The sequence below is a fragment of the Peromyscus maniculatus genome, chromosome X, assembly GCF_049852395.1.
Source record: "Peromyscus maniculatus bairdii isolate BWxNUB_F1_BW_parent chromosome X, HU_Pman_BW_mat_3.1, whole genome shotgun sequence".
NCBI classification, from domain to species: Eukaryota; Metazoa; Chordata; class Mammalia; order Rodentia; family Cricetidae; genus Peromyscus; species Peromyscus maniculatus.
In genome coordinates, this window is record NC_134875.1 from 21660121 (window position 1) to 21674711 (window position 14591).

Genomic DNA, 14591 nt, shown 5'->3' on the forward strand with positions numbered 1-14591 from the left:
GACATAAAGCTTCAATTACCCTCAGAATTTATCTATTCTATGTGTAGCCTGGTTGTTTCCTAAAATGCTTGGTGTGAATTGATCTTTAACTAACTTTCACATTCTGAATTTATTTGTGGTGCTGGGGAATCAAACCTAAGATCTTGTGTAAGACAGGCATGTGTCCTAACACTAGCCTACATACTCAGCCTCATTATGTATTAAGAACACACTGAGTGGAGCGTTTCAAAAATATCTAACAAGTATCTACTATGTGTCAAAGCACTTTTGCTAGGACCTAAGGATCCAGAAGTAAAAAGGCAAACTTCCTGACCTTGAGAAAATCAACCTCTAGTTAAGAAACAAAACAAAACAAAGTAACTGCCAAAGCAGAGTTCTGACTGTGGGAATTCAAAGAAGACTCTGCCTGAGGTCTTACAATAGGCCTCACAGAGTAGATAGGAATTCTGTTTTTTTTTTATTTATTTATTTTATTATTGTATGTGTATGAGTGTTTTGCCTGCATGTATATATGTGTCCAACACATGTGAGCCTGGTACACTCGAAGGTCAGAAGAGAGCTTTGGATGTGCTGAGACTGGGGTTACAGATGGCTGTGAGCCTCCATGTGGGTGCTGGGAATTGAAGCCAGGCCTTCTTCAAGAGGAACAAGTGCACTTAACCACTGAGCCGTCTCTCCAGGCTGAGGTAGGCATTCTCAATGTGTACAGAAGGTATTCCAATGAAGAGGAAGAACAACTCAGGTAGAGAGGCATGTCCCAGGCACAGAGAGGCACAAGCTGTTGAAAACTTGCTGGGAGGAAGCAGCAGGAAATAAATTTGGTGAGAAGTGGCTGAAACTGAACTGCAATTTTGGGAATTTAGACTTTGATCTCAAAAGAAAGCAAAGTATAAGTTTCTCCATATTCTTAAATCTTAAAGGTCTTTTAAACAAGCAAGTTCTGTCTGCTTTGAAAGGTTAAAAAAGGTAGCAGCAATATGTGGAAAAATTTCAAGTGAAGGAAGGGGGGATTAGAAGCAGGGTCTAAAAATAGACCTTAATATATCATATATATTATATACTATAATAAGAAATGTTGGACATGATGATGCACACCTGCAATCCCAGAACTCAGAGACTGAAGCAGAGGATGAGAGTCCCGGGCTAGCCTGGACTACGTAGTGAGACCTTGTTTGAAATGAATCTTGCCCCTACTGTGCTGTTTTATTTTGGAGTGAAATAAAGTCTTACTTGGTACAAATATTTGCTTTAAGAAAAACATTTAGACAGAGGGCTGGAGAGAGGGCTCAGCAGTCACGAGTGTGTGCTGCTCTTGCAGAGGACCTGAGTTCAGTTCCCAGCACCCAGGATGGGTGGCTCACAACTGCCTGCAACTCCAAATCCAGAGGATTCAACACTCTTTTCTGGACTCCATGGGCATTTACACACACACACACACACACACACACACACACACACACACACACACTTAAAAACTAAAGTAAATATTATTAAAACGCACACACACACACACCAATATCAAAAATCATTTAGACAGTGGGTTTCGAGAGATGGCTCAGCAGTTAAGAGCACCAGCTGCTCTTCCACAGGACCAGGGTTCAATTCCCGGCACCCACATGGCAGCTCACAAGTGTCTGTAACTCCTGTTCCAGAGGATCTGACACCCTCACACAGATATGCATACAGGCAAAATACCAATGCACATAAAATAAAAATTAAAAACATTTAGACCAAAAAAAAGAACAACCAAAAGAGACAAGAAGTGAACGTCCAGTGGGCAAAAAGTAGAATGGGAACAGAAATCCAAGCCCGAGTGGACATGCGTAGGAGTAGGGGACAGAGAGGAAAGGCTTAAAGTAGCATCTGATTTGAGTTGGGCCTTGTAAAGTGAGGAGGTTGGCAGCATATTCCACAGAAAAGTGAAGATGTTCGATATATTTTAGGCAGGGATATTAGCCTGGTGTGCAGCCAGGAAGGGAGAGAAAGAAGAGAAGGCTCTGTTACCAAAAGAGTTGAAAATGATGGAGAGTTTTATAAGCTATACTCAATTTTTTAATTGCAGAAAAATGATCTGCTCCAGTAAATATAAGAGAATAGCGAGTAGCAGGTTATACTCGTCAGCACTATATGTTAGCTTTGGAATGGACATGTGCAGGTGCTCAGCTCTGAGCATGGTTTAGTTCCTAGCCAGAGGATGGACGTAGACCATCCTTTTCTAGTCATGTTCTTGGCCTGATGTTTCAGTAACACTGTGTGCCTGTGTGTATGTGTGTGTGTGTGTGTGTGTGTGTGTGTGTGAGAGAGAGAGAGAGAGAGAGAGAGAGAGAGAGAGAGAGAGAGAGAGAGAGAGAGAGAGAGAGAGAGAGAAGCAGAAACAGAGACACAGAGGCAGATTTTTGGAAATAGGGTCTCACTATGTAACCCTAGTTAGCCTGGAGCTTACTAAAGATACCAGGTTGTCCTTGAACTCACAGAGATCCATCTTCTGCTTTCTGAGTTCTGGGATTATGTGCATGCACCATCAAGTCTGGCTTTACTCCCTGAACCAGCTCACAGGCCCATTGGCTATTTTCTTGATGCCTAGGACCATGCTTTCTTCCAGAAAGCTTACAAAAGCTCATGCTTTTATAATTCAAATTACTAGAAAGTTCACAATAGGTAATGTGAAATGTTAATGTTTATGAGGCTTATAATCTAATCGAAAAGTCATGGTAGCATCAACTTAAGTATATACATATCCCCTACGTAGAACTTTTACATTAGCTGAATTATCATTAGATATTATTGTGAGAGAGGAGAAAGGGTGTGGAAAATGTTCCAAACTCATTATTAAAGACTTCTTGGAAGATATTTTTAATTGATACTTAATAGATGGTGAAGAGCCAGTTTGGTTTGAAGCAAAGGTCTAAAATTTCCCATTGGAAATCTTTGTCCAGGAAATCACAAATGACATTGTGTTGAGAAGGACTGAAGTGGACCTATAGAACCATAAGCCACTGGAAGACTTTTAAATTGGATACACGTAGCTCAAATATTTGATTGGCCGGTTCTTTTAATAGTACCAGTGTGGAAAATTAACCAGGAAAGGCAAGAACTCTGGAAGCAAGTCTCCCTCCCTCCAAGTTAAGTGGTGCAGGTGGCACTTGCGAGGAAATTGCCTTGTGTGTGTGTGTGTGTGTGTGTGTGTGTGTGTGTGTGTGTGTGTGTGTGTGATTTTTTTTTCTTGTATGAAAAAAGATACTGAGGTTGAAGTACAACTGGGTTGTAAAGCTCAGTGGTAAGAGGACTTGGTTAGCTTGCAAAAGGCCCTAGGTTCGATCCTCAGGACTGATCCTTTTCTGAGATGTTGATAAAACTTGGTGATTGTCTGTTGTGTAAATTCTCATTGTGCCTTTTTCTCCTAGTCTGGGAGGAGGATGAATTCCTTGGAAGGAAGCAAGAGTATTGGGGCCAAGAAATGATGTCATCAGGGTGGAGTATGTGCATGTTTCTGGATGTTTAAGGGAAATAGAAGTGAAAGGGCCCGGAGTGTGTGCTAGCTAAAACTCATTCCCAAGAAGTATATCCACTTTAGAAAGGAAGAAGTCAGTCTGAGGTTTTTTTTTCTTTTTTTCAAAAAGCATAGCTGGGTATGGAGGCCTGTGCATCCCAGCATGCTAGAGTTTGAGGCAGGATCTTGAGCTTGAGATAAGAGACCTAGGTAGGGAACAAACTTAATGTGTATAGATACTAAAAGTTTTAAAAATTAGATTTAAAATGTCCCAGTTTTACTATTTTTAAGCCACTCCCCATTGCAGTTGCTTCAGATAAAATACTTAGATAATCCTGAAGGAAGGTTTGTAGGCTGTGTTTCTAGATCACTCTGCCTGGTTCCAGAAATGACTCAAGGAAGCTTATATTAGTACTTTCCAGGAGTGAATGTGGACTGCATAGACAGAGTACAGAACGGTGTCAGGAATGAGACGATACACTTGCTACTAAGGGAGCATAAACTGATTTGGAGCTTGTGGCAGCCAATGTGCAAAGCTAATGTCCTAGCAGATAGATATCATGGGTTGTACAGTTCAAATGTCTGGGCCTACTGTGGTAGCACATTCCTGCAACCCCAGCACTTGGCAGAAGACCTCAAGTTTGAAGACAGCCTGGGTCACACAACTAAATCCTGTCTTTAAAAAAAAGCAAAGAAAGAAAGAAAGAAGAAAAAGAAAGAAAGAAAAAGAAAGAGAAGGGATGGAGGGAGGGAGGGAGGGAGGGAGGAAGGAAGGGAGGGAGGAAGGAAGGAAGGAAGGAAGGAAAAGAAAGAAAGAAAGAAAAAAGAAAGAGAAGGGAGGGAGGGAGGAAGAAAGAAGGAAGGAAGGAAGGAAGGAAGGAAGGAAGGAAGGAAGGAAGGAAGGAAGGAAGGAAGGAAGGAAGGAAGGAAGGAAGGAAGGACAGAAGAGGAAATGGGTAGGTTGATTAGGAAAACCAACACACTCTTTGTCATTTCACTAAAGGTTTGTTATTCTCTACAAAAGGGCTAGTCGCTCAGTGGAACTATGCTTCTTCTGAGGACATTCAAAATTAGTGAGGTGGAGGCAGAAGGACCCCAAGTTGGAAGGCAGTTTAGGCTACCTAGTGAGAAGCCATGAAGACTGAACGAAGAGTGGTTGTGAGGGGCTGGGAAGAGGTGGGTAGTAAAACTTGAGTGTACACACTTGGTTGAAAATTTTTAAATACTATAGAAATGTACAAAGTAGAAGTCAGATGTGTCCTGTAACTGCATATTCCAGAGATAACTACTAACAGCAATTTGATAAACACATATTTACATGTTGTGTAAATATCTTGGAGTCTAAAATTGCTGGGGACATAGATTATTAATAAAGATACTGAGAATGGGAGAGTGTGGACATGGAAGGAATTTGGGTCTCTGATGACATCACTGAGCCACTGAATTAGGCAATCCTGAAACCTCCTCTGTTATCTGAGTTCTTACAGCCTAAGCTCCTTCTAACTGGATTTTGTTGCTTCTGCCTACCACATTGTAATTCATCGTGTCATTCTCCTGGATAACTTAGCATTTCTGTACTAATGTAAGCATATACTTACATATGGCTTTTATTAATGAAATGACACTTGGACACAATACAAACATATGCCTAGTGCTGTCATAGCAAGCTAAATCAATAAGCATTGAAATCCCCATCATGAAGTAAGTTAAATGACCTGAATTTTTTGCAACCTGGACTAGTTCTATAAGATGGTTTATTTAAAATACACATTGTATTAGCCTGACGCTTATGTAAACTAAGAGTCTAGAATTCCTCTAGAATGGCATTGAAATGCTGGGTACATGGTTATTGTCTACACATACTATTAGTACTAAAAACATCTTGAGGCCAGAAAAATGGATCAGTTGGTGGTGTTTCCTATGCAAACCTGAGCAACTGAGTTCAGATCCCCAGCATCTATATAAAAGCCAGGCATGATGGCATGTACCTGTAATGCGGGAGCTGGGAAGACAGAGACAGGAAGATCCCTGCAACCTACTGGTCAGCCGGTCTAACTGAATTGGTGAGCTCCAGGTTCAGTGAGAGAACTTGTCTCAAAAAAATAAGGTGAAGGAACATTGAGAAAGGCACCTGATATTAAACTTTGACCTCCCCAATTATGCATACACACTTACACATACACCTACACATGCAGCCTTGTAAACATACATACACACACAATACATCTAATATTTATTGACCAGTATGTGCAAGTTATTTATTATGAAAGATGTAATTATCAAAAGAAGCCTATAATATCAATGTTATCATATTCTCATCTTACAGATGATGCAATTAAGGCATAGAAAAAGTAATTTGGCCCCAAACAATTGAGCTGAGCTTTTATGTACAGTGTTATTTATTAGTGTCCTTACATTTCCACCCTTCTTCAACAGAAACTAATCTGCCTTAATTATATCTCATTCTTTTCTCCGATGAAATTGCTTTTACAACTAAGCCCAGGTCCTCTGCAAGGCAGCAAGTGCTCCTAACCACTGACCCATCTCTCCAACTCCATCATCGGCCTTTTGCCGTGGTTATTGTAGAAGCGACCTCCCATTGAAAACTCTTGCATCTATTTTTGCCTTCTTCTAATCTTCCTTTGACTCTAAAGACAAGGTAATCTATTTTTTTAATATATGTTATTTTTGAGATAGACTGTCATGTAACCCAGATTGGCATTGAATTTGCTGAGCTTGTAGCTGAGGATGACTTTGAACTTCTGATGTTTCTGCTTCCATCTCCCAAGCTTTGGCATTCCAGGCATGAATCATCATATCCAGTTTATGTGGTACTGAGCATCAAACCCAGAGCTTTGTACATGCTAGGCAAACACTCTATGAATTGAATTATATCTCCAGCTCATGAAGACAGGGTAATTTTTAAAGACCTTATTTTTATTTTTAATTATGTGTATATGTATGTTTCTGGTCTTTGGAAACCAGAAGAGGATGTCAACCCGCCCCCCGAAACAGGAGTTGTACTGGGAACCAAGCATGGGTGCCAGGAACTCCAGTCCTCTTAAAGAGCAGCAAGTGCTCTTATCCACTGAGCTATCTCTCAGCCCCCAGGGTAATCTTGTTTTTGTTTTTTTGAGATAGGGTTTCTCCGTAAAACCAAGTTGTCCTGGAACTTGCTCTGTAGACCAGGCTGGACTTGAACTCAGAGATCCAATTTCCTCTGCCTCCTGAGTGCTGGGATTAAAGTCATGAACCCCAAAGTGATTTTTTAAAACTGAAAATTTGTTCATAGCAACAACTGCCTTAGAACTCTTCAATGACTTCTCGTTGATCGTAAAATAAGACACAGAATCTCTAGCATGACCTGAATGCAACAAAAACGTCCTGTATTTTTGAATTGTTGGTTGGTTGGTTTTTTGTTTTTAAGACAAAAATCCTAGAGTGTAGTTCAGTGTGGCCTCACTGTAGAGCTCAGTTCTGCCCTTAAGCTCCCAATCTTCCCAAGAACTGGACTGACAGGCATGTGCTTCCACCCCTCAGTCTATAAGATCTTGTACTAGTCTAGAGGCCGGCCCAACCACGTGTCTTCCCATCTTTATACTTCCATCCATCTTAGCTCCAGTGTACTCCTTTCAAATCAGTACATACCCTATTTTCTCCACATTATATTTCTTTTTTCTTCCAGCTCATCAAATATGATCCTTTCTTTTTGGATTTTAAATATCATTTTATTTTTTAAATTAAAATGTAATTACATTGTTTTCCTCTTCCCCTTCCCATGCACTCCTATGCTCTCTCTCAAACTCGTAGCCTCTATTTCGTTAATGATTATTTATGAATTTATTATTTGTGCATGGGGGTACGTGTATGCCATTGCACATGAATATTAAGGTCAAAGGAAAACTTTCAGGGGTCAGTTTTGCCCTTCCTCCATACATGTTCTAGGAACTGAACTCAGGAAGTTAGACTGGAGGCAAGCAGTGTAGGGGAGTAGAGAGGGAGTGGAGCAGGAAGGGAGGAGACTGAAGGGAGCTAGGACGGAAGAAGGAGGGGGAGGGGAGAAGAAGTGAGGGGGAGAGGAGGCATGGGAAGGGGGAGGAGGGGGAGGAGAGAGGAGGGGAGATGACTGGAGCAAGGGAAAGGAGGTAAGGGAAGTGGGGGGATGTGGAGGGAAGAAGCAGTGGGAAGAGGAGGAGATGGGGAGGGAATGTGACTTAGGGTCCAGGAGAAGGAAAGAAGGATCAATATAGACAGCTTCCCAGTGTTTTATGAGGCTAGTGTTACCCAGACACCCAAGCTAGTAAAAACGTCACAAGAAAACGGGAGACTAATGGTAAAAGAAGATTTATCCCAGGAATATGAAGGTGATTCAATATAAGAAAATCTGCATAATACACCCTATTAATAGAACGGGGAAGAACACACAATTATTTCCACTGATTCAGAAAAAGTACTACAACAATTCAAACAGGTAGAGACAGATGGGAACTTCCTTAGCATGACAAAGGCCCCTCATAGATTAGTCAATGGTGAGAGACTGAATCGCCCACCATTCCAACAGTAAGACAAAGATATGCACTTGTTGAAACTGGAGAGGTAGTGATTCACACATGGGGTGAATGCACAGAATATGGCTCATTGTATCCTTAAAATAGTTCATTAAATGTTGTGTGAGCAACAATTTACATCATTTAAAAAAATTGATATGATGAATCATTTATTCTTTTGACTTACTGACCTATAGGTATCTTTCCTATTTTCCTAGCTTTAATTAGCACCAAAGGAGTTATAATTTCGATTGCCTGGTAACATCATAAATAGAAAATTTTAACTACAATTCCAGAGGAACATGAAATAAAAGTTTAACGAAAAAGGGATGAAAACTACTTTCAGGAAAGCCTGAGAATGGAGTGGAAACTAGATGGCTTTACATACAAAAACATATCTTTGTGCTAAATTCATAAGGATTTAAAAGATAATGAGATTGCAGCTGCAGCAAAATAATTAGAACTGTATTGGATGTGTTTGGTGTCCATTAGTAACATTTAGAGAAGCTGTTTCTCAAAGCCAGAACTTTCTAGAAATGCACCTTCTCAGGCTCCACCCCGGACCTTGTGAGTCAGAAGCTCTGTAAGGTGAGACCTAGCTGCGTTCCACACTCAAGTCTGAAAGGCGCCAATGAAGACCAGGAAGTGTGTCTTACCCAGGAATGCCACAATAAGCATTTTCTTACCAAAGCATGGCGGTTCAGAAATGGTGAGCTGTTCCTTCTCATTCTCACGGTGTCAGCTTGGAATCCCTGTGAATTATCACTAAGACAAAAGAAAACATTGGACATACAAAATCCATCACCAACTTTTTAAAGAAATAGAACTTAGAGAAGAGGGGCACTATGAATGCAAATGGTGGAGATATCCGTTTAGATGGTTTACGCACAGATAGAGACAGAGACAGGCTTACTCATCTAAGTTTAAACAAGTTTCACTGGAAGGTAAGAAATTCTCAGCTACGCCATTTTCCCTCTAATTGTTACTGTAACCTTGGAAATACGCCATTTTTGTGTAAACATGTAACTGATTTAATTTTATGATCAGAACTATAATCTACAAGCACAAATTCTCAGTGTCTGAACTGTTACATAAAGAACCTCACCCAATAAATAGCAGGACTCAAAAGAACTGAGAACGTCTGCGGGTAAGTGTTGCCCTACTCTGTTAAAATGGTTTGGAATTCATTGTGTACGCTAAGAAATTTCACATTTAAAAAATCCAGACTCAATATTTCAAGCTTCAGTGGAAAATTTGCAAGTTTGTGCAACACTGGACCACCTCCCCACACTGCAAACAGGAGCAGACAAGCTCAGCCGCCAACCACTGCACACTGAAAATGGCGTCTATGTTCCCAGCCTCACTGGTGCCTCCACAGGTGGCCTCAAACTTATTTGACCTTATCACCTAGAAGATGTCACCTTTCACTTTTTACGTTTCATGTGATCAGAGCTTCTCAGTTGAACTCCTAAGAAGTCACAAAAAGAATTCCCACGTGCCATTTATCCAGGTTTCTCCACTGACTCCAAAAAATCATCTTCAGCCAGGAGCAGTAGGTGGTACATGCCTACAATCCCAGCACTTGGGAAGTGGAGGCAGGAGAGTCAGGAATTCAGTGCCAGTCTTAGCTACAGAGTGAGTTTGAGGCCAACCTAGGCTATATGAAACCTTGTCTCTCTCTCAAAAGGAAACAGCTCTAACACCTTCTTCTTGCTGCTCATAGCCAATCAAGCGCCAGTCAGTTAGGCTGAACCCCTCAGCTCTATTTTCTGTCCATCTCATTCTTTTTAGGAGCGTTGCCAAAAACCACTTCAAAGCATTTTTCCTTATACACAAACTGCACAATAGTCTCTTTGGCCTCCTCACCTCTGTTCTTTCCCTATTCCAAGCTATTTAGCAGACTTGCCAGGGGCACCTTCCTAAAGAACAGCTTGCTCTCTAGCTCACAATTTCCAGTGGCTGTTATCTACCACATTCAGGTCTTCAGTATTACAGTCAAAGCCCGCCACAGTCTGCCTACAGACCTTTGGATTTCAGGGACTAGGAAAATTTCAGAACAAAATCTAGACACAAACACAGCTTCTCTGTTTTTCTTTTGTTCAGTACAGCACAGTGAAGGGAGCAGGGTTCACAGCAACCTAGTCTGTAGTTTAAAACTAACAACAAGAGAAGAACTTACGGGCTACAGACACAAAGCAGCCTTGATCAGTATACATTATATATACATATATTGAAATATACAGAGTCTGACAAATGTAATTACTTGTGTTAATCTGAGCTTTATAAAAATTTAAGGAAATAAGAATAGCATCCACTTATTTGATTATTACATATCATACACATGTATTGAATGATCTTACTGAACCCCCAAAATATGTACAATTAATAGTAGTTCATTTTAAATACTATTATTGACCACCATTATTAATTTTTGTCTATTACTTTGCTGTGATAGTGGGGGATGGAGCCAATGCCTGGTACGTGGTAACCAAGTGCTCTACCATTGAACTATATACTCAGCCCTCCTTTTATTCAATGAATTGCTTCAGTTGGTTTGAACTCATTTCACAGCTCAGGTGGGACTTGACCTTGAGGTTCTCCTGCCTCAGTCTTCTAAGTATCGAAGATTACACACAGGCCTTTGCCACCCGGCCCATTTAATATTTTTCTTGTGAAAGGGTATTATGTTATGTGGGGGGCAAACAGCCTTAAAGTACAAAATAGTCCTGCCTAGAAAGGAACAATTGGCAACTGCATTACACATTTATGGTGACGTTTCAACTAAAAATAGACTAGTGGGAGGGAAGGACCTTTTCTGAGATCAACAGATGAGTAGAGGAGGAGGCAAACATTAAAGCCAGTGATACACACCAATGTGACCGCTTAGCTGTCTGCGTATACCTATGATTGTCTATTTCCAGAATTATTCCGTATACTTGAAATGTTACCCAAGCTAGTCATTCCTAAATTTTCTTTGCCTCCTTTAATTTTGGTCTGTTTCAGGTAAGGTCCTATGAAACTGAGGCCTGTTTCCACCTCTTTGTGTAGCCAAGGTTGACTTTGAACCCCTGATTCTCGTTCATCCACCTCCTAAGTTTCCAAGTGCTAAGATTATAGTTTGCATAATACCCAGCTGCTCTTCTCTTTCCTCCTCCTCTTTCTGTACGTGTGTTCATTCTCTCTCTGTGTATGTCTCTCTGTCTCTCTCTTGCTCTGTATCTCTCTGTCTCTCTCTCTCCCAATACACCACATAAACACACACACACACACAGTGTGTGTGTGTGTGTGTGTGTGTGTGTGTGTGTGTGTGTTGGTTTTTAAAAACAGTCTCTCGCTATGTAATCAACGCTGGCCTTGAGCTCACTGAACTCTGGAACTCCACTTCCAGAATGCTAGGATTGCAGGCATAGGCCACCACACCTAGCTGTCCTCTAACTTGAAAAGAAGCAGAGGCAGTGTGACTGGGCCATGCTCACATGTCGCACATCAAATGTCAGTATGCAGCTTATTTAAGCAACAGTAGATCTGTATTAATTCTATTCCTGAAACAATCACTTATTAGGATGAGTACTATTCTTCTAGGTTAGTAAGAATTCAATAAACTAGATAGTGGACAGACCTTGAAAGCACCACCCAGTAAATATTAAGGCTTTGGGGACATACAGTTTCTGTTGTAACGTCTCTTCTAGGTCATTGTATGGACAATTGGGAAGCAAATGAGCATGGTTAAGTTCCAATATAACTTTTTTTTCACAAAATCAAACAGCAGTCTGTATTTGGCCAGTAATCAGTCTCTTGATTTAGTAACAGTTTAAATATAGAAGGAAGCCCGAGGGCCGTAGAAGGGGAAGCCATTGGCAGGGAGTCCAAAACTTGCTATTGAAAGGTTTGGATTTGTGTGTTGGAGTAGGGCCTCACCATGTAGTCCTAGCTGACCTCAAACTCACTGTGTAGTCCAGGCTGGCCTTGAACTCAGCAATTCTCTAACTCAGTCTGCTTAGTCCTGTGAGTACAGGCAGATGGCATCAGATTAAGCTAAGGTTGGTGTACATGTTTATCTTCATGTGGTGATGGGGATCGATCCCAGGGTCTCATACATGCTAGGCAAACAGTCTACCAGAGAGTTACACCCCTATCTCAATTTCTAATTTTTTAAAGAAGGGCCAGAGAAAAAGGTTTTTAAAAACCTCACTTTTAAATATAGTATTGAAAAACTACCTTAAATATAGTGAGGGGCTTACTCTTAGTGCAACTTAATATGCCGTGTTTTGTTGATATTCATGGGAGACCTGCCTTTCCTAAACAGAGACAAAGGAGGGTGTACTGGGGGGTGGGAACTGAGGGGGTGGGGGTAAGGAATGAAAGGAGAGGAGAGAGGGGAAACTGCACTGGGACATAAAATAAATAAATAAATTTAAAAACTGCCTTGAATGTAGTGTTGAAGCTAAGTGTGATGGCGTATCTCTCTAGCCCAACACTGTTGTTGTCTTTAAACTCTATATTCACAGTTGTTCATAGTTCTCTGTGTGTGTATTTGCTTGACAGCCCTTTCCGTCTTCAGTGTGCAGGGGGTGAAAGTGAGACAAAGGTGACCAGTGCGCTGAGAAAATGAAGAAACAATCGTTATAACAAAGCTGGAGGCACGGGCAGAGGGATGCCCAGCTTCTTCAAACAGTGGCTAAGAGAGAAAGGGAAATCACAAAAATGCCATGCTCCACACCAACTGGTGGCTGTAGCTGGGTCCATGTAGACCCGTCAGAAGACAGTGGTCAGGGTCAGATATGTGTTAACCTCATATGGGATAGGGTGGGGGTGAATGCCGTCCCTCACTTTGAGCCATCCACTCCCTCTTCTCCACTAGGCTGAGGCGGACTCTTTAGACACCAGAAATATGGAAGATGCCTGCAAGACCTTGATACATGAAAGCAAGGAAATTCTACCAGATGTCGTTGTTGTCCAACACCCCCCATTGACCTTAGGTATGTCCACCCTGCTCACCCAAATCCATTAATCAAAGGGATGCTGCTGGATCTTCTAAGGAAGCTGGCATCTATAGTGGCGGAAGCTGCTGGCAGGCCTAACTCCATTTCCCTTTTTTCCTTGGCCAGTTTGGTGTTGAGGACAAAGCTGCTACTCAGTTGGAAATTTTGAAGGGTATCTGGCTCTTGTTGATTTGAGGACATGCTGCTGTCTTGATACAGAGAATCTGTGAGGAGAGATGCAAAGGGGGGAAGGGGAGAGAGGAGTGGCAGAAACCCTTCGATGAGTCGAGGCACTCACCTTTTAAGCCCTAGAGTTCCCAACACCTGTGGCCATAAACCTGGGCAGGACTGGCCTGAAACCTCCTAGTCCTCATCTGGACCCCTAATTGCTGAAAAGATCTAAATCTCTAATACAGATGACTAGGCGAATTCTCCTCCCTTATGTTTTCTAATCCATGGCAACAAGGAACTGTCAAAACAAAAACTATAGATTAACTGTCCTGAGGAAACAAGGGCAGCTACACCTCTGCCAGCTTCTTTTGTCCGGTCGGACAATGCACAGTAAACTACGCAAGCAATTAGCATCCTTTCTGGCTCCAGAGTCGGGAGCAGCAGCGTAGCACGCGTGCAGTCTAGGGAGGGCCTTTCCGGGGCTCCTTTCCCTGTGCTCTCCCTAGTGCTGTGCTAAAGGTCTGCTGTGTATCTGCTCCTCTGCTGACTGTAGCGTTCAGGAAAGAGCTGAGAGGAGTCACTTATATAGGAAGACTTTGCTTTCTGCCCTTTATGTCCGTTTTCCCAGGACTGGTCTGTCATCTTTTATGACTGAAACCAACAAGCTTGCTTAATGGCATGTATGTTTCCTTTAACAGCAGACAAACTACACCTTTGTAATTGAAAAACACAACTAAAATCCAAAAGGGACAAAAAAGAGCAAAACACCGTGTTTATGGTTTTGGCTTTGATAAATCACTTTCCCAACTGAACCAAATGTGTAGATAAATCTTCATTTTCAACTTTTTTACAATAATCCGATATGAATATTCACAGTATATTAAATTTGGCTATTAGTCCAAGTCCTCAGCTGATGTACAGACATAACAGCGAAGCTTATTTTTTTTTTAATAAATATCTCAAAATACATCCAAATCAATGTTTCCACTTTTGGTAGTATTGGTGTGCTGTACTCATTTTAACATTGCTTCTACTTTATCTCTGCTTCTGCAACTCACAACACTTAACTTCTTCTCATTTAGAAATTTTCAGCACCATTTAATGAGTCCTACTCAGTGCTAAAATCCTAACTTCATGCTAATAATATTGGAGGTTCCGTTTGGTTGGTTGGTTTTGTTTTTTTCTGAGACAAGGTCTCACATTGTAGCCCAAGCTTACCTGGCACTTACCCTGTAGCACAGGCTGGCCTTGAACTTGTAGCAATCCTTCTACCTTAGCCTCTTGTATGTTTACCTTACTCAGTTTTGTGCTTTTGCGTGTGTGGAGGGGGAGAGAGTACTGGGGATTGAACCTAGAGCATGATGCATGCTAGGGGAAATGCCTCACTGCTGAGCTATAATT

At 41.4% G+C, this 14591-nt stretch overlaps 1 protein-coding gene across 2 annotated transcripts in view; it reads right to left on the minus strand.

The window, feature by feature from the left end:
• Pabir3 (PABIR family member 3) overlaps positions 1–14591 on the minus strand; it is a 57935-nt gene that overhangs the window by 40155 nt on the left and 3189 nt on the right. For both annotated transcript variants that reach the window (XM_042269120.2, XM_042269119.2), the window contains exons 2-3: positions 13036–13243; positions 8724–8802 (exon numbers count right to left, since the gene is read on the minus strand). In XM_042269120.2, the coding sequence (XP_042125054.1) occupies positions 8724–8802; positions 13036–13243 (287 nt within the window). The remainder of the gene's footprint in view (positions 1–8723; positions 8803–13035; positions 13244–14591) is intronic.